This window comes from Chamaea fasciata, unplaced genomic scaffold (assembly GCF_029207755.1).
Source record: "Chamaea fasciata isolate MVZ Bird 193981 ecotype frontalis unplaced genomic scaffold, bChaFas1.0.hap1 SCAF_6, whole genome shotgun sequence".
In the NCBI taxonomy this organism is placed as follows: Eukaryota; Metazoa; Chordata; class Aves; order Passeriformes; family Sylviidae; genus Chamaea; species Chamaea fasciata.
The window spans coordinates 46,348,479-46,371,761 of NW_027094091.1; the positions used below are offsets into that span (position 1 = coordinate 46,348,479).

The 23,283-nt window shown below is 35.1% G+C and overlaps 1 protein-coding gene across 3 annotated transcripts in view; it reads right to left on the bottom strand.

Moving 5' to 3' along the window:
• Nucleotides 1–283: 283 nt before the first annotated feature.
• Nucleotides 284–23,283, bottom strand: part of SEC24B (SEC24 homolog B, COPII coat complex component) — a 45,126-nt gene continuing 22,126 nt past the window's right edge. For 2 of the 3 annotated variants that reach the window (XM_066186246.1, XM_066186244.1), the window contains 20 exons: nucleotides 23,130–23,210; nucleotides 21,195–21,376; nucleotides 19,447–19,631; nucleotides 18,204–18,306; nucleotides 17,223–17,349; nucleotides 16,499–16,608; nucleotides 15,459–15,571; nucleotides 13,978–14,096; nucleotides 13,509–13,564; nucleotides 12,980–13,186; nucleotides 12,497–12,620; nucleotides 11,710–11,868; nucleotides 11,107–11,280; nucleotides 10,361–10,471; nucleotides 8,979–9,154; nucleotides 7,257–7,394; nucleotides 5,068–5,172; nucleotides 3,991–4,083; nucleotides 2,252–2,355; nucleotides 284–1,190 (listed from right to left, as the gene is read on the bottom strand). In XM_066186246.1, coding sequence (XP_066042343.1) covers nucleotides 1,076–1,190; nucleotides 2,252–2,355; nucleotides 3,991–4,083; nucleotides 5,068–5,172; nucleotides 7,257–7,394; nucleotides 8,979–9,154; nucleotides 10,361–10,471; nucleotides 11,107–11,280; nucleotides 11,710–11,868; nucleotides 12,497–12,620; nucleotides 12,980–13,186; nucleotides 13,509–13,564; nucleotides 13,978–14,096; nucleotides 15,459–15,571; nucleotides 16,499–16,608; nucleotides 17,223–17,349; nucleotides 18,204–18,306; nucleotides 19,447–19,631; nucleotides 21,195–21,376; nucleotides 23,130–23,210 — 2,582 coding nt within the window. In that variant the 3' untranslated portion in view covers nucleotides 284–1,075. The remainder of the gene's footprint in view (nucleotides 1,191–2,251; nucleotides 2,356–3,990; nucleotides 4,084–5,067; nucleotides 5,173–7,256; nucleotides 7,395–8,978; nucleotides 9,155–10,360; nucleotides 10,472–11,106; nucleotides 11,281–11,709; nucleotides 11,869–12,496; nucleotides 12,621–12,979; nucleotides 13,187–13,508; nucleotides 13,565–13,977; nucleotides 14,097–15,458; nucleotides 15,572–16,498; nucleotides 16,609–17,222; nucleotides 17,350–18,203; nucleotides 18,307–19,446; nucleotides 19,632–21,194; nucleotides 21,377–23,129; nucleotides 23,211–23,283) is intronic. The other variant, XM_066186247.1, reaches the window with a different exon arrangement.

The following is a 23,283-nucleotide window of genomic DNA, read 5'->3' on the forward strand; positions in this document are numbered from 1 at the left end:
CCCACGCTTACTCTAAATGGCAGACAACATAAGTTAAAGAAACCTGGACCAAGACTACAGCAGTTACAAAATGCAAAACAAGGTTAACAGATATGCCTTCTTTAGGATGATACATTAGAAGGGATTTAGGAACTCTGTATCAAAACTCATTTCAGATTATGTGGTGTTTTCTCCTCCCTTCCACAGGTCTGTGAAATAAGGTGGTAAAGATGTTTTCTTCAATATTCCGTTCGGTAAGAGTTTAGGTGGAAAATAATTGTAGTTGCGTAAATATAAAACCACATAATAAAGCAAAATATTTTAATTAGTAAGCCAATCATAAATAAATTCACCTAAAATTAACAAAAGTAGCAGCTGTATTCCTTCTACATTGATACTATTTTATCACGTTTTAATAGTCAACTTCATTGTCTAGCCTGGGACAAAACAATTCATCATCATCAAGCACTCAACAATTCTGCACAATGAGCTAGGTCTTTTTTTTAGTTACATTTTTTACATTTTCTTTACAAATGTAATACCTATGTACATTATATATTTTATTTCTACAATTGATTTACTTTACTGAAACTCTACAACTTTCACAGGGGATTTGCTGAAGTCTTTAGCAAATATGAACCATTCCTTTTAAAAAGAAATGCATATAAACAACCGACATACATGCCCTTTGACATCTCTGTTAAGGACTTGGATCTGGAAGGGCTACTATAACAAATGTAAGAAAAAAGGCTTTACCTAATTGTACATTTTGTTAAGAAATATCATCCCACATAGCTACATAAATTCACCAGCTTGCAATAAACAGAGCACCATACCGCTGCACAACTGGAAACGTGTACAAACCAATTTTTAAGTTTACTAGTGAAACAGCTTCATCACTCGTAGCACTTTTAGACTGAAGGAAATCTGCAAAATTCTCCTGGAAATGTATACTCCTTTAGCTGTAAAGCTTCCAAAACAGTGCTGGTCACTGTATATTGTGAGGAACAAGCATCCACTTCTGTAACTTCCCATATGCTTCTCTTGGCCCATACTTCTGTCTGAGGTCAGACTTTTTCCTCTACCTATTCCTTGGTCACTTACAAATCTGCTGCTGAATATTAAGTAGGAATTCATAATACGAGAAAGCTGCTTCTGTCCGATCCTCAATTAAATGCTGAAAAAAATCTGTTTTGGCAGGGTTCTCATCTCTGAAAGAAGAAGGAAGGTATTGAGCAAAATCAAACTTCGAGCAAAAAAATCCACTGCAAATTCAGAGGTATAAGTTCTAATAAATGCTTACTGTCATTTGGAATATAAATTCAGTCCAAAAATACTACAATTGCAAACAACCCAAAGTCTAGAAAAAACCTTGAAGTTTGCAATAAACTATCAAACAACAGCATCCTTTTAAGTATATAAAATGGTAGAAAAGCAGGTCAATCCCCTCCCCAGGCTTTCTTACTTGGCAAAAGAATAGAAAAGGTAAACATGTCAAAGACCTAGTATCCAAAATTACTGTCCCCATAAAAAGTTGCTGGGACACAGTCCTCTGTTTCAGTGTTGTGCAACATGCAGCAAAGCTCTCCTATTTATTAGGGTCTCTCAGAAATTCTTGTAACTCAAGCAGTAGCCACAACACCAACAGCTCAAGACCATTAGTCCTATATTTCAGTATCATTTGTCTGAGCAAGTCATTATACTCTCTTAAAAAGTGATCTCGCATTCAGCTCAGTAAAACAAGTACTCTACAAGTAAAATGTAATCTCAAGTATAATAATTTTGTAGAGTTTAAACGTCCTTAAGCAAGCCATAGCTTGAAAAGGCTTCAGAACTTGGCTCATCCATCATAGATCAGCTGCTGTCCTGTAAATCTCAGCAACAAATGCATTCAATTATTAAACCATCTACAGATTACTAACTTTACTTGAATCTTTTTAATATACATATAATGAAATTATAGAAGCTATACCAGAAACTAACCTGGTTAACAACACCATTGATCATAAGGACACCCACTGTGGTTTAGTATATTCCTAATATAAAAATATGCAACTAATTCCTACCAATAAAACCAGGAATAACTGAATTTGCACTAGATTTGAAGATAACCTGTGTCACTAGACAGTTTTATAAACAGAACTGTATCAGCCGGGAAGGTGATGTTATTCAGTTTCTTCCAAGACAGATACACTCACTTTTCATCAGTCTTAATTAGAAATTGTAAGTACAAGTTGCTAGTAACAACTCAGTACATAACAGAAATACTTACTTTATTACTTGAAGAACTGGACTTAAAGGTCTACTATCTCTAAGCCAAGATATAAAAGATCGTGTCCTTTCTGAAGATGGTGCATTCACCTCAGGAAGCTGTGTCTGGTTGAAGATAATTGGAAGAAACCATCACCTTTTATTATTAAAACTATTAAAAAAAACCAGATCCTGAAAGCCGCAACATAACTCAAGCCATAATTTCTGTTAGGAAATTACCAACCATGAATTTACATATACAGATGGTTTTATTCAGCCTAAAGGACAATACTTCATAATATTCTGTGGTGCACTGCTATCTATCTGCTATCTTTAACTTAAACTGTGCTTTAAGTGCAAAAGGTTCTAGACAGCAAGGTCATCTTTTAAAAATGCTGTTTTTGCAGTCTTCTTGCCTGTATCTTCTTCTGTCAATCAAGTTTCTACATGCTGCACTTTGCATCACTGAAGAAACAAGAAGTAAAATCTGAGTTTTATGTAAACATCAACAGAAAGATGCTACTGGACTATTTGGTTAAAGAATAAGCTGTAAAAAATAAGACTTAAAAAGAATTGAGCAATTCACTGAGCTAAATATATCAGCACTTCAGCCAATAGGATGCTTTAAGACAATTACCATGATATAAAGGAATTTATTTCAGTTAAAGTAGTTCCACTGCTACCTTTGTAGAATGAGGGCATAATTTAAAAGCAAAGATAACTTTATGTAATTTTTTGTTTAATTTTCATTATACTAGATACTATATAACCATTAGAAAAAAATTATTATCCTTCCTTTATCTAAGTCCTTCCTGGAAATTCTATTAACTAATGCCACCAGCTGGTCATAGGGGACAATTCAAAATTGTTACTACACACAAAATACAAAACTCTGAACAAGCAGTCCAGTTTTAAAGTAGTCTTATAGCTTACCACCCTTAACCTGTTCTTGTTACTTTCTTCCTTGATACTATGCAACTGTAAGGAGAAAATGTCCACCTATGTGTTTTTATGCTAACTTTTTTGGATATAACCAATTGATTCTGAACTTTCTAGAGTGTCTTAAAAGGGCCTGTCCTTACCTGCCAATTGTTGATACTATGGAATCACTACTCACTGAAGAGGAGACTTCTCTTTAATTGCTGCTCTGCTTCAAGCACCAGACTATAGGTACAGGTTATAACATAAAAACTCCTCCACCAAAACCCACATCCAAGGGTCTCTGATGTTCTAATAGCCAAAAGTTTCTCTTTTAAGCATTGAGTCAAGGCTTGGAAGCTGAGCAAAACTTAACTCTTCCCGTTACTTACAGGCCTATTGTGTCATTCCACAGATTTAGTATCTTATACCAGGTTCAGAGAACACAAGGCTTCTGAAAACTATGTTTTCAAAGAAGTAACTCTAATCTTAATCATTAACACATCTGAATAGATAGTTTTTGTATTTATCCTGTGAAATTACTTTCTATTCTTGTGAATGCAAGAATTACTTCCATTAAAATAAAAGCAGTTATGTTATAGAGCAACTGTTTGGCATTTCATGAATGATGAAATTTACATGTTTACATTCTTTCCTTGAAAACATCTGACAACTCCTATCTGGCTCCTATGAAGCTGACAAGAGGTTAGAAGGTACCTAACCAGAAAAAAAACCAACCTAACTCATTGTTACATAATTACAAACTGAAAATGCAGAAATAAATAGATTAACTGCACAGTCCAAGTGTAAGCAGTATACAGCTCAGCTCATAAAAATTCCTACCATTTTCTGTGGCACTGATGCATAGTTCGGGTATCCAAGGACATCTTTTATGAAGTTGTTATCACAGTTTTTTCCAATCCAAAGGTAAAAAATCTGTAAGATGTCAGAATCAGTTTTAGAAAATGCCCTGCCTACATTTTAGAGAAATGGGCAAGTGGTGATGGAACAGGAATAATACCAGAATAGTAACTTCCATGCAAATGAATCACTTGAGTGTTCCAGTTTCAATTCCTACATACATGTCTGTATTCATAAGCAAGTGTGTAAATAATCAGTACATTGGTTGGAGGACACATTTATAATGGAACAGTTAATGCAGTTACTTCCCATGTTACCTCCTTAAATGAAACCCCTCAAATTATTTGAAGTCACACCACTCTTGGTTACTACACACTGGCTTCTCAATCTAAACAAGCTGTAGAGAAGCATCAATTATGAAAGTTTATTGCAGCAATTATTTCAGAGGTCTGGAGACAAAAGCTAGTTTTACATTCACACTCAGCCCTGAAGTAATTCAAGGTTAAAAGCACCTTCTAGGCTGCCACAGGAGTAGCATAATGCTTTATCCGATTGAGTGTGTTTTAGTACAGTTTCTACAAATACCTTAAACTGTATATCCACAGATTTTGTTCACTCTCCAATTCCCTCTCACTTGCAACTCTTACATAACACAGGTCACAAATCATAAACACACTCTTTATGCGTAATTGAGAATGTTCCTGCATCAAATGATTTGTTAAATCCTCTTGCATATGCAATTCAATAGCCATTAAAAGAAATTCTGGAAAACAAAAATGCATTAATACTATGAAAAAACCCTTGATGTGAACTCTTGGTATATTTTGACCAGTCTTGCATGAAAAAAATCAACCTCTATAGCCTCAAAGAGTTCTCAGATCAAAATATGAAAGCTTTTCACTGGAACACACATTACCGTCAGGTTACCTGGAATGCTGATTCACAACACTGTTATTGCTGAGAGCTGACTGGTTTTAATAACATAGCAGGCACTGCTTTTTGGGTTTTTTCTTCCCCTTAGGAAATTAAAAAAGAAGAATGTGTAAAATTTTGACTTACTGAACCACAATCCATAAGAAAAGCTCCTTCTCTAGTCAACTTCTCTGCAGACAACTTCTGAAGGGGTGGCTGAGGAACAACTCTGTCATTTACATGTATTGTACTCTGTAACAAAAACACAATTCTCAATAACTCTAGCATTTTACCTTTAAAGGTAAAACAAAACACGACAAACACTGCTGATCTCTACTAAAATTCTGAGGATTCTCACACAACAAAATGCTAACAAACCAATAAATGTTAAGCCTAAAATGATTATGCACATCAAACAGTTCTAGAATGTTACTTATTCTAAAGGCTACTTTAATACCTAAAACATAATAACAGAAGTTTAAGTTGCTTATGTAACATTTTTGATGCCACAGATGTCAAAATTTCAAAAGAATTACTACAGTTGACGTTTAAGTCTTCTACAAACAACCTCTGTTTCTTTTCCATTGCATTCAATTTCACTAGAAATGTTGCAAAAGCAGAAAACCATCAAATTCTACCCCCTATAAGGAAGGGTTCAGTATATTATTGCATTCAATAAACAGGAAGTCCTGTGATTTAACATCCTGCCTGAAGTGATCCTTGGGTTTGTCCACAGAGCTCCATGACTGATCTGATTAAAGAATCTGGCTATTTGCACTAACATTATTAAAAAATACCCTGTCTTCTCCCGAACAATAAAACAAACAAAAACAATAATTAAAAAAAACCATGATTGCAACCCCCTAGTATTTTCAGATTAAAGCTTCTACCTCCTCCAACACAAAGCAGGCCAGATATCTCAAGAATCTCTGAAACATTCTGCAAATAATATAGGCAAAAAATAGTGTACTGACTAAGCACATGCTCATGTAGTAAAAAATATTTTAAAAAATTACTATTAAAATTTTTCTTATGATAATGCCACAGATTAGCAGCTTTTTGGGATTTAGACATAGTTATGAAGATCAAGCTACTGAATTCCACTAGGGGAAGTTCCAGGCTTTACTCAATACTCTCAAGAATCAAGTGTCAAGAGAAAAGAAAACCAGAAAAAAATATTTAAAAGGAATTCTGTAATATAGCACAGAATTTTTTAAAGAAATGAGACACTGAAGAGCAGCCTTTGTCACAAATACTTTAAACCGAAGTAGTACTAAATGGCAGATTAGCATTCTGTCATGATATAAAATCTGGTTTGTCAATTAATTTCAGTAGGTAAAATAAGCCCTATTTTTGTATTATTATATTCAGAATAACTGATCTGAAGCCTTTGCTAATAAAACTGTATGTCCTAAAGACTGCTGATTCTTCACAGCACAAGCACACTGAACAACACAATGTTTCAATTCAAGTGCCACAAAAAGAACTTCACAAGGCCAGTTGGCCTAAAAGACTGGTAGGGATGGAGTATGAAAAGAATAACTCCTCTGAAGAGCACTGAGTTTAGACTCACCTTTTTGAGTTTATGAAATACCTTAAAAGAAACTTTAAGACTACAAATAACTCAGAGGTTGTGCTGAACAATACAATACCGCTGCCAGAGAAACTATTCAGTTTACCATATAATCTTGTATTACTTAGAAACAAATTCCTACATATACTTTTCCAAAACTAGGGACTAAAAAGCCTCATAAAATCTTACTTATAAAACCCCTTATTTTTGCCATTACAACTAACTTTGACCTTAAATAAAATCCCATCTTGCTTCTTAATATTAAAAAAATGCATCCACTTCCTAGGCTACATCTGGAGAAGATGAAATAATAAAATCTAGGTTTGTACTTTCTCAGTCTGATCACAACCATCTAGATGTACAATTCTGTTTTATCCACTTCAGTCCGAGAAACCACTGGGAGGTTGTAATTGTAGGCAACTGTATCTGATTTCTGTAAATAAAACCCTGAATCATCCATCAGATCTACTATACCCATTTACCAGACAGTTCTAAAAATAAAGACACACTGAAGTGTTTTCAATAAAAAAATATGGAATTACTGTGGTCATTGAAACAAGATGAAGCAAAAGCACAGTTCTGCTCACACCACACTACTGTACTCGCAACTCAAAACTTGAAAATAATGTTTTCCTTGATTTTTTATAACTTAGGGGAATGCTCCGTTTGTATTACAATAACAACATAAAATTACTGCAGCACAACACCAAATTTAATTGGCCATTAAAACTAGAAAATGCCACAACCAGGCTTCATACATTACCTCATCAGTCAACTTGTCTATTCTATACAAGTTAGGATGTATCATCTTCATCAAATGAACAAGAGGCTGGCTCTTCATCTGGCACATTGCATAGACACGATCATCCAAGCGTGTACTTGTGCCTGTTCTGAAGGCTTTCTGCAAGAGAACAGTACAACTCAAACAAATCCTGTATTCTATGTCACATGAAAGAGTTTCAGACTTTTCAAAGTGTCAAGCAAAAGTGGGAAAGCTTCTGTAAAGAAATGTGTATTATCGGTAGAATCTTCGTCGTATAGCTTGAGCAAAATGTTTAAAACATAATCCAGTCCCTCCTTACTGATGGAGGAGAATAAATTTCTCCCTCAGTTTGTCTAAAATTTCTATGCAACTGGGCCAGCATTTCTCATTTTTATTCCTGATAAGTGACAGTGGCCTATGAAATTCACCAATGCAAGCTACCACAGGAAAGATATGAGACAAGTAGAGTTCAGGCAAGGTACATATGTGCACAAGATTAACTCTGAATTTATAGTAGTAAGAATTCAATGTGAAGGAAAAGCTTTGGAAGGGAAACATACTTTCACGTTTTATAGGAGAAACTAAACTCTCACAGGATAAAATTTATTTTTTAACTCTCTCCTACTGCATTTTTCAGATCTTCTGTAGAAGCAACTGGCACACAATTGCTGTGAGAAGCAACACAATGAAGTAAATATCATATTCTAGCTCAATGGAGAACATTCCTACAATCAAAGTTCATATTCACTTCTACAACAAGGCTAAGGACATAACTCCTTTTTGGTTGCCACAAGCATTTTGATTTTGTTTTCTCTTTATCGCAGGTTTTATAGTTGTTAATAAAAATAATAAAAAACCCAAACCTAAACAACTTTTCCCAGCCACTCTTATTTCTGTCTTTAACACAAAACTTGATAATAAATGGTCTGCTTTTTCCCCACCATTAACTGCATTTGTTATGCAAGTATCAAAAAATCATAATCAGTATATTAGAGACTGAAGTAATCACTAAGCCAAAGAAAATAAATTATTATGCTTAGATCTCTTACAAGACTTATACAAAGGTTTATTCATTATAACAGAACCAAGAACTGTCAGAAACAGAAACTTTTAAGCAATGAGATTTATTCATAACAAAACCCTGCAGGAAGCCTTCCCTTTTAAGTATGATGTTCAGTAATCCAAACAAAGATACTATTAAAAGTAATAAAAAATATTAACAACTACTTTTATGTGAACTTTCAACTATGCAACTCGAGTTCCTATAGTAAATTTCACCATATCTCCATGGAAACTCATTTTTCTTCTTGGAACTTTGAAGTACAAAAAAATATGTATTGGAAAATACTTGTTTTCTGCTTCACAAAATAAAAATGAAGACATAGTAACAAGCAGTTTCGAACAACCTTTATGGGCTACACTAATGAGCTGCCAAAATCTGAGAAATGCTAATTGTAAATTATATATTTATTTTCATTGTAAAGCAGTGTAAGACAAAATATAAATTCAAAATCAAGTAAACTAATAAATAGTTCAGACATTAACAATTTAAAATAAGCTACTTTAGTCATCTTCTACAATAAAGTCCAGTCAGCATTAGAATAGTAATCCAATTTCCATCATTTTAGAGAAGTGCAGACATTGCTTGACCTAGAACTGAAGAATTCCTCAAATGGAACAATGAGCTAAACATCAAAGAGTAATCCACTAGATCATACGTACCTGTTTGAGAAGAGCTAAGATATAGAGTGGGAAGAGCTTGAGGGAATTTGGTGCTAGTAGCATGGACTGCTGCAGATTTGAGGCAGTTGACATGTATGCTGCCAAGGAATCCACCACAGCATTGACTAAGGCATCTCTTGCATCTGCAAGGCTGGATGAAACTGAGCGATCCACAGCTGGGGGGTTAGAGGGAGGGAAGAAGTTACTAGACATGGCCTCACTCATTCCCTTGAATGAATCTGAATTTTGAAAATTTTAGTTGCACTTCCAGGTTACGTTTTAAGACTAAAAAGTCCCCCAAACCACATCTACGGTCCTAGATTTTTCTTACGAATAAATTACATGACTGTCCATACAGAAACTCACTTTCACAATGCCTAAAAATATAGTGTAGCTAATTTTGCCTCCTTGGCTTGTACTCCTGCAGAATTAAAATAAATTTTTAAAGCAATCATACATAGTGAAGTCTAAATATAAATTTAAACCTTATACAAACAACTTAGCTATTGTTGAAATGCTGTTGCCCAACCTCCAAGATAAGATTTGCAGCAATTAATTTTGATTTTTTTTTCCCCCTCACATAAGAAATTTCTTCCCTTACTTCAGTGGCATAATTGTGATTAGTGTAAATGCAGGTTCATCTTTCTCTGCTGAGCAAGGGCTGCAAATCCTTCGGTTGGAGGAAGCCACCTGCTGGACTGAATGTGCATTTAAGAGAGCACAGAATGGTTTGGGACCTTAAAGAACATCTAGCTGCAATCCCAAAAAACATAGAATTACAATTTACCTCTAACTGATTTCAATATTAGTATACAATATAGCACGTGTTAAAACGCTGCAGAGAGAGAGAGCAGACATTTAACAGGAGAGATCAGTCCATAAAACAGCCACTTATGACCCGCAATTAAGGGAAAAGTAAGAATCTTTAACCCTGCAACAACAGAAGAATAGAAAACCAGTACCTCAGACACACTGTTGTCTGAAATACCCTTTTAGTCTCCAGCAACTCACTAAACTGAATCACTGTTTCTTAAGTAATCCTAGAATGCTAAAGTTTGAGTGAACAACAGTGATAATGATACAAAAATGATAGTTTTGATCCACATGTGTAATGATTCTTTGTCCTTTACTAACCACCAGAGAACAAAGTAAGAAGGCTCTACTTAAAAGACTCAAGTCAACAAAGTATTCAGAACAAGGAGTATTTCAGTTCACAGTTTCAGTATAAATTCGGAGTTGCCATCTTTCGCACTCATAGGCTTCAGCTGGCCGCACTCCAACCTTTTTTAATAATAGTCAGGCTTCGTTCACTACTTCCTTTAAACAGCTGGCAAAATTAAGAACATGTAAAACCCATGCGAATCTTCCTGGTCTGTACTCACCCATGTTTGCTAAGAGGCACACGACTGCTTGTACATCTGCTCCTGCATACACATCAGACAGGGAACTCACTACAGGCAAGCAAAGTGTGTGCACTCGAATTCGACGCTCACCTAAGAGAAATTAGTGGAAATCATTATGCATTCTCTACTGGTAGAAGTAAACAAAGTCAGTCATTACAGCATCTCCTCTCATCTAAGATGCACCCATTCCAGAAAACATAACAGTCAAGAAATTGCTGCAACACTGTCTCCCATTCCTGTCTCATCCTGTACAAATTATACTCAAATTGATAACACAAACTAGCAACATCCACAATAAGTGTCTTTGAACCTACAAATGAAATACATTGATATCCATCCCAAAATTTTGTGGCATCTTCTACCATAGAAATTAGCTGCTATTCTTTATGCTCACCCAGTGTAGTAATTGTAGCTTTCAATCCATCACAGCTCCGTGTATTAGGACAAAGTGCCTGCCAAACATGTTACCGCTCGTAACAATGGCCGGACTTTTAAGTAAAAGAGTCTTGCTCAATCAGCACTATGTCAGATGCAGATGAAATTTTCACATTAAAACAGTGTTTATAAGGATTTCCATTATGTGATTAACTGCAAAGTAGGCTTACCAGCTCTGACAAGATGCTTTTAGGGTATAAAGCACAACGAAAAGGCTACAGAACTAACTTTATAAACATTACATCATAAAAAGAAACAAAAAGCTGACCAATTAATTTGAATTAATTTACCTTTACTGGAAGTATACAAAAGAGCTGTTTGAAAACAAACCAAAGATGTGTCAGTCAGACTTTCCTCTATGGACATTTGTACTGCAAATCCAGCATCAGGATTGACATTGGCAAGGGACAGTAAATCAGTAGATCGTACAAAAAAATTCCCATGGAAAGTGTGTATTGAAAGACCTAGAAGCAGATTAAATAATTCAGAGTGAGGTTAAAACAGCATGGAAAACTCTCACCAATAATTAAAACCTCAGCCCTCAAGCTAAGGTTGAAGAAATTCTATCATTTAGAACCAATCACATGAATCATTAGACATTTCAGTGTGATCCTGTAGAGTTCATGCTCAATTCTGAACACTCCAAAGTGAATGATGGCTTTACATCATTCATGTAAATACACACGTCAACTTATAGTCACCTAGTACCATAACTAAAAAACAAAACACAAAATCAAACACCAAAAGCTAACTTAACATAAAGGTTACTCTTTTACTCTTCAGAGAAAGAAAAGCAACATTCAATTTAATGTTGCTAAAGACTAAACACATTTGAAATGATTGCTAACACATTAACACCAACCATTCCATTTCTATCAGTATTTAAGACACACCTTTTGTACATCTTATGCGCATAACTGCTTCAAATCCAATCTTTCTTGTAAGATATCTTTTCAGGTCTTTTTGCAACTTTTCAGCCTGAGCAGGATTATGGCTACGATGGAAGGATGGATAGTAATAGATGCATCCAGCAGAATACTTGGACATGCAAGCTGTGAAGGAAGGAAAGATACAGTTAAGAAGTAAAACTGTTACATGAAATCAAGACATAAAAATTGTGTCCAGACCTCCACAGGTCACATCTATGTTCATCTTTTCAATATCACCACATCAGTAAGACAATGAGAACTGTCCCAGACCCAGGCCAATGAAGATAGAAATTAATCACCCCAACACATAATGACCTAATTATACACCAAGCTCAATAAGCATCCTACATTTGTCAGCTAAGATTGAAGTGCTTGCAGAAATATCTAATGGTGTAGAGGCAAAATTAAGTGTATGTACAGAGACAAATCTTGGGTAATTATCAAAAGATGAAAACTCTGTTCTACCCCTATAATTAAACTTCATTTATTCCTTGCCATGTTTCTGTTTCCTGCTGTTGAGCAGGAGAATATTTCTCATTTAAAACTTTGAAATCCTAGAATGAATTGTCTAATACCACCAATGTAATACTTCTGTTCTTTACCTCCATCAACTTCAAGGTCAATTCCTTTGCAACATGAGCTACAACTACATTAGTGCTAAAATATTTTACATGACTTAAGAATTCCTGAGGTAGCCTGTGCTTCTGAAGAGAGACAACAGTGCGGAAAGAGGGAACCAGGTACTCCTTACCAAGAGAAGCTAGATCAGAATATTGTGAACTTAAGAGAAATAAATCCACAGCAGTCTGCTGGCCGGAGCAGTCCAGTGCCAACTTCTTATAAAAGTCTGTTGCTGGACCAAGATGCTGGACCACCTTTAGTAAGTAAATCATACAGGGAGGAGTTATGACAACAATCACTCTTTTTAGACTTCATGGAACAAAAGACAAATTCAGCAGCATCTGAGTAACTGAGCCACAAGTATTTGCAGCTTCTTTTGCTTGCCAAGAAAAATTATGGACCAAAGGCCAAAGACAGCTCATGCACTTCAGAACAAGTAATAACATACAAACATGTATAAAGTAGTGCTCGCAAATGCATAAACACAGACATATTTAAAATTTAGCTAATTGTTATAAATGAAGACCAAGCGACTGATATGCAGAACTATGCAACTCAGAAAGACACAGCCAGTCCTTAGTCTTTTGAAATGAGTAGTATGGGAAGTTTTTACCTTTGTGCTTGACCTTTGATTGGGATCCTCTCTGGAATGCAAAAGCCCCGCTCCCAAAGACGGTAACTGAGTTTGAAACACAGAGATCCGACCACCCGTTGGAGACATCAATTTAAATGCAGCTTGAAGAGCAGGGCCCAATGCACTGTGTGTTTCTCTGGTATTGGTGAACATATTTGGTAATGCATTCAATAGATCTTTTATCAGCTGCAGAACAGATTGAAAGGTGCTTGATGAGATTCTGCAAGCTTGACATTTTCCACTGTTTCTAAAAAGCTGTACTGCCACGACTGAAGTGGCAGAATCAGTACCAAATATTTCAGTTCAGTTTTAACACACTAAGGAAAACAAAGTTGTAATTTTAAAAGCTATAATGTATCAACGAAAAAACATGTAATACTTTCATAATGAAAAATTAGCATGGGAATGACATGTTATGAAGATTAAGTATGTATTCGAAGTTTAACAGGGCTATCTGTTATGAATATTTAACACCTTATATTTAATTATGTATTTTGAGCAATTATACCTCTTTGCTTTCATGGAGGTTTACAAGTAAACTATCTGGTGTAGGTAGGAAAATATCTGTGGAGAGAATAGAAAAAACAAAAATTATAAAAGAAAAAAATAACACTAAAATAGAATATAACATTTCATTGCCCACTGCTACAAACACCATGAAAGAGCCTACTTTTCCTTTTCTGTGTTACAGCTAATTATTCCTTGCAGATAAGTAAATGATATGCAGATACACGTCTGTTAGAGGGAGTAATACAGTCTGATTCAAAGTTTATCTGATTAAAAGCAAAATTAACTATTGAATTTCACATTTTAAACATCACCTACTCTGTAGTTAGTGCAAGACTATTTCTCAAAAAAGTATTCTCATTCAATAACATTGCCAAATACCAAATAGTTGAGAGATCCTAACCTTTGTTCTGGGAAAAAAATAAATATTAAGTTCTCAAAAATTCCGCTTCCATATTATTTTTACTTACCATCAATATCTGAGACAATCAGCATCTGAGGCTGTGATAAACCCTCTTGCAAGTTGTAAAACTGAACAGTGCTGTCAAACGTTATGAACCCTATTCTTGTTCTTGAATCTCCAGGCAGCCTGAAGCATTAAAAAATAAACTATTAAGCCCTAAATCTCTCTCTCAAGACATATATATACTCAGGACTCCTGCTGATGTTAGCAGAAACTCAGTTCATGTGGAAAGAAGTGAAGGGAGAACATAAGAAGGGAGATCTGAAACATGAATATAATCAGTATTTCCTCGACATTTTCTGAAAAGCTGGGGCAATGATACAATTTATAAACCAAGTGTTACAGCTAAGCACTCACTAATATATTGATGCATTGTTCCACAAGAGAAGTTAATAAGTTCATTTAAACATTACACTGACACGTGAAAGAAGGCAGCCTTCTCAGGTCTTTAACAGAAAACAGTGTGTTCTGCTCTATCCTAATTCAGAACCCCCATTTACTAATGTAGTTACAGGGTACTTACAACTCTAAACCAAAACCCAATGTCTCTACAATGCAACATATTTATTTCTCATGTGGACCATATTTCAGTGTATAGCATAATACAAAATTAAACACTCCATGGGATTTCTCAAGTTAAATATAAAAAACATAATGAAGTGCTGAAAACCATGACAGTGACCATGAGCCATAGAGGCAAATATTGTTGTTACCATCTAGGTATATAAATGAGGTGAGTGCACTGATTTTCCCGTGGACTTTGCATGGGATTTTATGAATTTTACTAAAATAATTAAGCACGTTTCTGGGATTCTGTTGACAAAATAGCTGTAAAAAAACTGAACAAAGAAAGACTGAACTAAAAAATGGAAGCAAAGATTTTTTTAATGTGTATGTTGGCTTCTTCATGAGAAAAACAAGTTCACCAAGAAAAACTTGTAGAAAGGAATTTTCAAGACAAGGCCTCCACAGGATTAGTTGTCAAAAGGCATGAACACAGTGAAGCTCATTAACTTTTGCTCAAAATGCACCAGGAACAATCCCATACATGCCGTCCCAGCGCAAAAATAAAAACACAGAAATTGACACATGGTAACTGTGATCTAAAAAAACCAAACTGACAACACAATTCACCTAGGCAGTCTTACTCTCATGCTTACAGTGTTCCAGTTTGTAGCACCTCAGACGTTTCAGCACAAGAACCAGATAATTTAACCTCTGTAATTTATTATTTTTGTTGGTCTTGGCAGGGGGGAAGAATGTGATTTAGAAATCCTTGTACAATCACCATGTCATTAGAAGCTACAGCTAAATATTCCTCACAGATAAGTAATTAAATTATATGCAGGGAAGAAGTTCCAGACAATGGAACTTCTGCCCTTTAGGGACAGAATGTTTAAACACTTTGAAATTTCCTTCAAAATTTTTAGTTACAATTTTTTCATAAGAACATGTTAGGTGATTTGAAAATGTTATTTACACTCTTACTTGTCTAGGTTCTCCAGCAATGACTGGCAGAGTATTGTCAAATATCCAGCCTCCACTGCATTATGAGAAACATCTAAAACAAATAAATACACCGCAGGCTGAGGAGGACGAAGCTACAATGTAAAAAAAAAAAAAAAATAAAACCACTCAAAAATCATATTCAAAGAAAAGTTAAAAGTGATTAGTCATTAGAAAGGGAAGCAGGAAAAGGGAATACTTAGAAAAACGCAGGGTATACATTATGCAATAAAGGTAATTTACTAAGCAATATGCAGACAGACGTAACCACCATCCCCAGTGGTTAATAACTGTCATTTGCAATAAACATAACATGTTATACTTCGGGGGGAAAAAAAAAAAAGGTCGTTTTAGTCCCTCCTCCCAACAGTCAATTCAAACATGATTAAAGATACAAACTTCCACCTTTTAAATTCCATTGTTCTTTCAGAACATGGACAATGTAATCCATAAAACAGCCTTTCTACAACTACACCCTTTCTCCAACTTTGTAACAAGCTCTGTTAATTCACTGTTAAATGTCTGCCACAATGTTTCAATGCAAGACAAGAGAACAATTTATTTTTGCTGCTGCTAAAAATGTCATTATGAACTAGGCCTTTTCCCAGGCAGACAAGACCACCACCCCAGCAATTGTAAGCTGACTCCTAATAACCATTTGTTCACAATTACTAACTAGAAATTTGAAGCTGAATTAATTTGCTCATCATTCTATTACTGGCCTTTCAAAACCTCCTCACAATGAGGGAGAAAGGCAGAAATCACATTGCATCAGATTCAAATCTGACTGTGCCACAATAAACTACACTGGATGACAACACACACTGAATTACCTTTAACTCAAAAGCTTCTGTTTACATCAGCCAAAACTCAAAATATGAATTTAAGTATTCCCTGGTGTTAAGAGGAGCTTCACAGAAAAATTAATACACACCACTGGAGCAATATGCAATATTAATTTCAAGCACTATTATATTAATGTGCAAATGCTATTGAAGTTACTATGAAAACTTTTTTTTTACCATATAGTCTGAAGAAGCAATGAATTCCACTGTAGAATTTTGCACCTCTGGTCGTTTGTGAGGCTCTCCGTAAGACCGTGTCAGAGGATTATACATAAATTCTTCAGGAACTATTAAAAAAAAATCCCCCCCAAATACAGATTATATTTTTTGTCAGAAAATAAAAACCATTATTACAGCTAAATGCAAAGCAATGTGGGCATACTTCAATCATTGCAACAGCAAAAAATTCAAATTAATGACACATAAAAAAGGGAACATTTCAAATATCTCAAGCATATCTTTAACATCAAAGTTCAGTAATTGGAAAGGTTTATTTTAAACAACAGATCTCCATCTATAAAAGAGCAATTCAAGTAGAGCATTTCATAACAAGCAGCAATTTGTGCTGTTTCTCAAAACCTCTGGCCTGGATTGTGGCTGTCATCATGTTTCCATTTGCATATTGCAACAGCAGTCAGTGGGATTAGCTGATTTCATTAGACAAGTAATGAGCATATTATGAATACATTTTCTTCCTCTCCCTAAAGATTGCAAAACAATATTTTGCTTAAAGAAAAAGCACATCCATCTCCTCTGACTTAAGATGTTTTTCAAAATCTCTAGATCATAAGGACATTGCACTGTAGTCTATGTTTTAATCTAAAATATCCCATGGACTGATACGATGCAAATACTTGCAAGAGATTCTATAAATGCAAGCATCTCTGCTACAGTCACTTACCATCATTAACTCTATAGCACAGGTTGCATTTCCATCGCCTTTGATCAATGAAAGAAACAAAAGGGTTGATGTAAGTCCTGCAAGATCTGCATCTCACTATTGTGCTTGATGTTATTACTGGTAATTGCTAAAAACGAAACAATGAAAAGCAGTCATAAAAGAACGTAATATACTTTATGGAAAACACCTCTGTGCAGTACAGTTCATAAAAGCTTCCTAAGACTACATTTTCTATCATCTTTCCCTTTAGCTGCTTAGTTCAATTTCGTAGAGTAATTATGATGTCTATTACAAACAACCTCCCCCCTAAAACAAAAAAATCCTCATTTTATTATTGTCTTAATATAATCTCAAAATCAAAGATGTAGTAAGATCTTAAATGAAATTACTTTAAATTACAGCTACTATGGCAAAAGAAATTATGAGAGGACAACTTTTGAGTGAAAATACGAAATACGACGGACAGCAAACCTTACACAAAGAACACACACTTAATAAAAAGAAGTTATACCAGTTATTGACATTTTTACATAAATGCTAATAAATGAGGTTCAGAGGAGTTGCTTAACAATTATGAATATAGCTTTGATCTTATATTGTGCTTAAGTTCTATTGACAGCAATTATCAGGCCTGTCACATTCAAACTGAGCACCTCTCTGCAGGGGAGCCCTGTAAACACCTTTTCAAGATGTATCTGACACATGTGAGCCCCACACACACAGTAGCAATTCTTCAGAGAACCATAGGCAAGAAAAGATTTCCAACAACAAAAGAAACTTGAAGGGCTTCTCCCTTATGCATTTCAATGAAGTAGCAATTTCAAGGCTTTTTTGCTCTCCTCCTCTTTAAGTCACAGACAATTTTTTGGTACTTCTGTTAAACTTAGGACTTAAGAGTTCATTGTATTTTGTTGTTTGAAAGAAAATAGAACAAATGCATATAAAAAACAAACACAGACAAAAAAAAGTAAGGTACTTTACCGTTAGGTCCCTGAAGGGATGCAGCAACAAACCCAAAGGAAGCTTGGCTTTGTTTAATAAAGCCTGTGTCTGTGGAATATTTGTCAATGTACATCGAAATGAGCTCAAAGAAAATAGAAACATTATGTTAAAAATGGAATTTTAAAAGATGTTGAAAACATTGTGTTAACTCCTGATTTTAAAGAACTTAGAAATTTAAGAAATTCTATGTTTTACAAAGATGATTTAATTCAAAAAAATGCAAAAAAGGTTTTTAAAAAGGCTTTGTAACGAAAAAAAATTACTCCCCTGCTCCACAGTTTAGTACTTCAGCAATGCAAGTATACCAAAACTAACTTGCAATTAAGAGAAAACTGCTTTAGATACAACACTCAATGAAAACTATGTATTTTTCTTTTCATTATAAAGATTCTTCCAGTGAACCAACAGAGCATTTAACTAGTACTCAGAATGTCCTATTTATATAAGAAAACAGTATAAAAGGATCCCAGATACTGAGAGAGTCAAAATCTTTCGTTTTGTGTAACATGAAGGGACATTAAAAAAGCCCAATGCACAAATAATACTGTCCAAAGTGTTTCACTTTGGGTGGGGAAATGTAAGAAAGATTTCCAGGCCTTCAGTTTTCTGGTGGGACCATGCACTATCACTACAGCAATAAGGATGCTGAGTCACTCTGGGGCAATGAAGAATATTTATTTTGGAATTATAAATAAAATCTTTGGGGAGTAGAATTTTCCATTGTACTTAGCTGCACTTGACTTGGGATAGTTGATAACACTACTTAATGTTATTAGAGGCAAAAGGGTATGCGATAGCAGAATTACCACAGTAAAATATACTTATAAATTGTTAAGTGTATTCAGTCATAATCATAATACTTTTGTGGAAAAAATCCTATGCAATATTACAAAATAGTCTACAAAACATATTGTGTAACATTAAGGTGTTTATTAAAATACCTGGGGTTTTTTAAATGGATAAAACAAGGTGAAGATATAGAACAACTACTAAAATACTAAGAAACTAGCTACAATCGCTGCATATAATGTATTACGATGGCAGGACAGTTACAATATTTGTGTAATGATTCAGAGGATAAACTTATTTACAGTTAGAAGGGATTTTATGAGCTTATCATTAAGGTTTAAAGTTAGGAATCAGTTTAGACACTTTTTGACATTTTAAATAACTATTGCCCACTAAAAAATATAAGACACTGTCCCAGACACAGTAAACTTACTCTGGACTGCAGTTTAATTTCCTAAGATCAGAATTCAAGTTAGGCACAGGTGCTGGAACTGAAGACACCGGTAAAATATTTCTATCATGTGTAAGGTTTACTGGTCTCAAGCTTTCTGGCTGCTGAGAATGCTGTAGACTTAATCCTCCTAAGGAAGAGGACAGCTGGTTCACACCTGGATATTGCTGAAAAAGGAAAGAGCACGACAAACAGGTAAACACGCGATGTTTAAATAACAACCTTCAATCTTCTTGCAGTGCTCTCCCTCCCAAGACACATATTAAAAAAAGATGCAGCAGCAATTAGTAACAAACTCAAATAAACCAAAGAGTGTTGTATTGCAGAAATTTAAAAATGCTACAACAACTGTGACACACCTTCCAAATGTGTATCATAGGACAAAATTCGAATTCATTACACAAATCAACACTAGAAGTCACACATAACCCTTCAATCTCTCCAGGCATAAGAAAACAAGTTATTAAAAAGGCTGACACAATTTCCCTCCCACTCTCTTCTGCAGTTCAACTTTTGTTTGTTACAATCAACTCTTCCAAGTTACAGACACTGCCTTTAAATATTTATTTTACATTAAAACAAAACACCATAGAAGAGTAGAAAAGGTTAGGTTGGAAGGCACCTTTGAGTTCTGGTAGTCTAACCCCTTGCTCAAGCAAGGCTAACTTAAAAGTTAGTTTAGGTTGCTCATACAGATTCATCCAGCTAAGTTTTGAAAACATCCAAGGATTGACAATTTCAGAGCACCATCTATTCTAGTACTTTCCCACTCCCATCCTGAAGAATTTTCTCTTTATATTTCCAACCAGACTTCCCTTGAAGCAATTGCTGTTCTTTTACTGTGTGCTCCTGAAAAGAGCCTAACTTCATCTCATGTTATAGTAAGGATGAAGCCAAACCTTTCAATTAAAAAAAATAAATTAAATGAAACATTTCTTCCAAGTCACATTATACATTATGCCTGTGACAGTGAAAGCGTTCCTGGATGTTACATGCAGTAAGGAATTTTGATCACCTACCACAGCAGTTTCACTATCTTTGCCAGTTGGCCCTTACTTCAGAGAGCAGGATTTGTGTGTCAGTATGTTTTTCTAGACCCCTTTCACACACAGTTCTCTGCACTTCTTCAGCATTTGTGTTTTGCCTCAGTATTTGGCTCTGCTTCTGCCACTGTTCTTGGGGGATTCATGTGTACAACAGGAATCAGGTGATTGTACACAATTTCTTGGGTGTTTGGAGCTATCTTTATGAAGAAACAGAGCAGATGCAGGCAGACTCCTCCATTATACACAGCCAGGACAAGCTCCACAGAGCTTTTATCTGGACCCTATGCCATGCCTTGCTCATAAGGTCATTTAATTTTTGAGATCACAGCCTATAGCAATGCTCTGATATATGCTGATCAAGTACTTCCTTATGTTTCTTCATGGTTTCCTATCAATAAAGTTCAGCTCCTTCAAACATCAAACCTTATCACTGTGGAGGTTGCTAATAACTGGTGAAACAAACTTGTTAAGCCTAACAACTTGGAGGCACACTTAAAACATTCATTCAAAAGCCTTCCAATAAGTTTAGAACCAGACCTACGACATCAATATTATACCTAACATCTATTGTATCAGAAATTATAAATATATGAAATATGAAAATAAAGGGGGAAATATATCACACAGAAATGGGTTTTCCAAGGATTTACTTCATGAAGTAATTTTTAAATCAAAAATACAAGCCTGTGGATAGTGCTGAAAACCAGGATGGTGTCCTGGATTACTGGGCTGCACAGGAGTAGGTGGTGTTGCATTTTGGTAGCCTGGCTGCAGTGCTGGATATCCATAACCAAAGGGCTTAGAAGCTTTTGATGTTTGGAGGACTGATGGAGAGGGAACTGGGCTGTTCGTCACAGAACGTGTCTCTGCAAAGACAAAAGAAATGCCACAGGTATTGAATACACTTTTATTTCCTTTGTAATTTAAATGTAAACTCTTAAATGCATCAAAACAACATTGCCATTTATGATTTTCTTAATTATCCATCAAGTTATTTTTCTGCACTGATAAAAGAAATTATAAAGGAAGATTACTTCAAGAATATTGAAAAAGTGTGTATGGAAAGATGACCAGAGACTTGTGCCACTACAAACAAAATCTTACTTTACAAAAAGAAGCAACTTGAAAAAAATCATTTGAATTGAATAAAAAGAGAACCACATTTTAGTCCAATATATACATTTGATATAAACCACAAATGAGACCATCCATACTTAGTCTCTTCCCTACCACTTCTGAAAATTGTCATAACATGACTAGAATCATTCTGTGATTCTATGACTACTTCATGAAAAGCCATGACTAGAGCTAGAGAACAGTTTCATTGGCATGTGTTGACAGTATTCATAACTGGTAGAGGAGAAATGAAGCATGGTCTCTTGAAGTTTCAACCTGATGAAAGTCTCTCATATATGCCTGCAGCACAGTTTAATTCTGCTAGTTTTAAAGGTCAAACTGAAAGTAAGACATACACCTAATTCCACAGTGAACTTAACAGCTGTAAAGAGATAAACCTATTCTTTAGAAATGTCTACAAATGTGAGCTAAGTTTCAGATGAATTTAAGCTTGGTGAAGTCAAGTGGGAAAAGTGCAAGCAAAGGAAAAAAGCACTTAAGAAACCGATTGCCAAGAAACTATGTTTGGCATGAACACTCCATGAGGGAAAAACCTCCAATAAAACAATGAAAAACCGCAACAGATTTAAGAAACCTAATGTTGACTCTGTTTATCTTATTAAAAAAAAAAAAGAAAGAACAAGTTATCTTTAGAATATGCCTTCAGCAGAACCAAAATGATTAGTTATTAGGCCAGAGGTTAGAATTTGTAGTCTTGCTAGCCTCTATGTGGATAACAATATCAGCTTTCTAACTGAGAGAGATCTCACTTCGATCAGGAACCCATCAAACTATGGCAAACTACTGTGACACTCCAAGGGGCCAGAACAAGGCAAAGAAGGCAGGAGGAGTAGGCCCTCCAAATTAATCCCATTATTAATTTAAGATACTGGCTAAAATACTTTGAATAGCATCTTTTCCACCTGCTCTCAATATGGCAGCTCTACAGATTTCAAGACCAAGGTAGTTGGCCAGTAGGTTCATTTAGAACCAACCAGACAATCCTGAAATTTTTAGAGCTAAGAGTAAGCAAAACAGCAGCCATTTTCTTTAAATGAAGAAAAATAAAAGAAAATAACCTGTTCTAAGCATCTCTGCAAGCGGATATTGCTGGTCCCCCAAAACTTCTGTGATGTGTCAGCAACTATTATTAGCTCCTAACATCAACAACACAATCAGGCATACAGTATAATCTAGAAAAAAGATGCTGCTTTCACACTTAGCGTATTTTCAGCAGTACTCTCAATAGTACAATGGAAAATATGACTTATGAATCAGGGAAGTTTTATTAAATGGCTATATGAACTTCACTGCTAAAACTGTGAGAAATTATTTTAAAAGGCACGTATGTTTCCTCTGATGATTTCCCCCGTTCCTTTCATAGGCACTGCCTTTTATCTACTTGTTAATTAACAATCAACAACAGCAGAAACAATTTTATAATTTACCTAATAAATTTATTTATTTATTACCTAAATAAACAATTCAAAACCAACTGATTACCTGGATAGCCACCTCCTTCTAGGGCATCATAATTGTTCAGAACAGGAGAGGCACTGCTTGTAGTAGAGGAACTATCAAGTGCTGGGGGAGGAAAATAATTTAATTTTAGGGACATCAGAAATAGTAAGCTTTTGATAAATAAGATACTGAGATA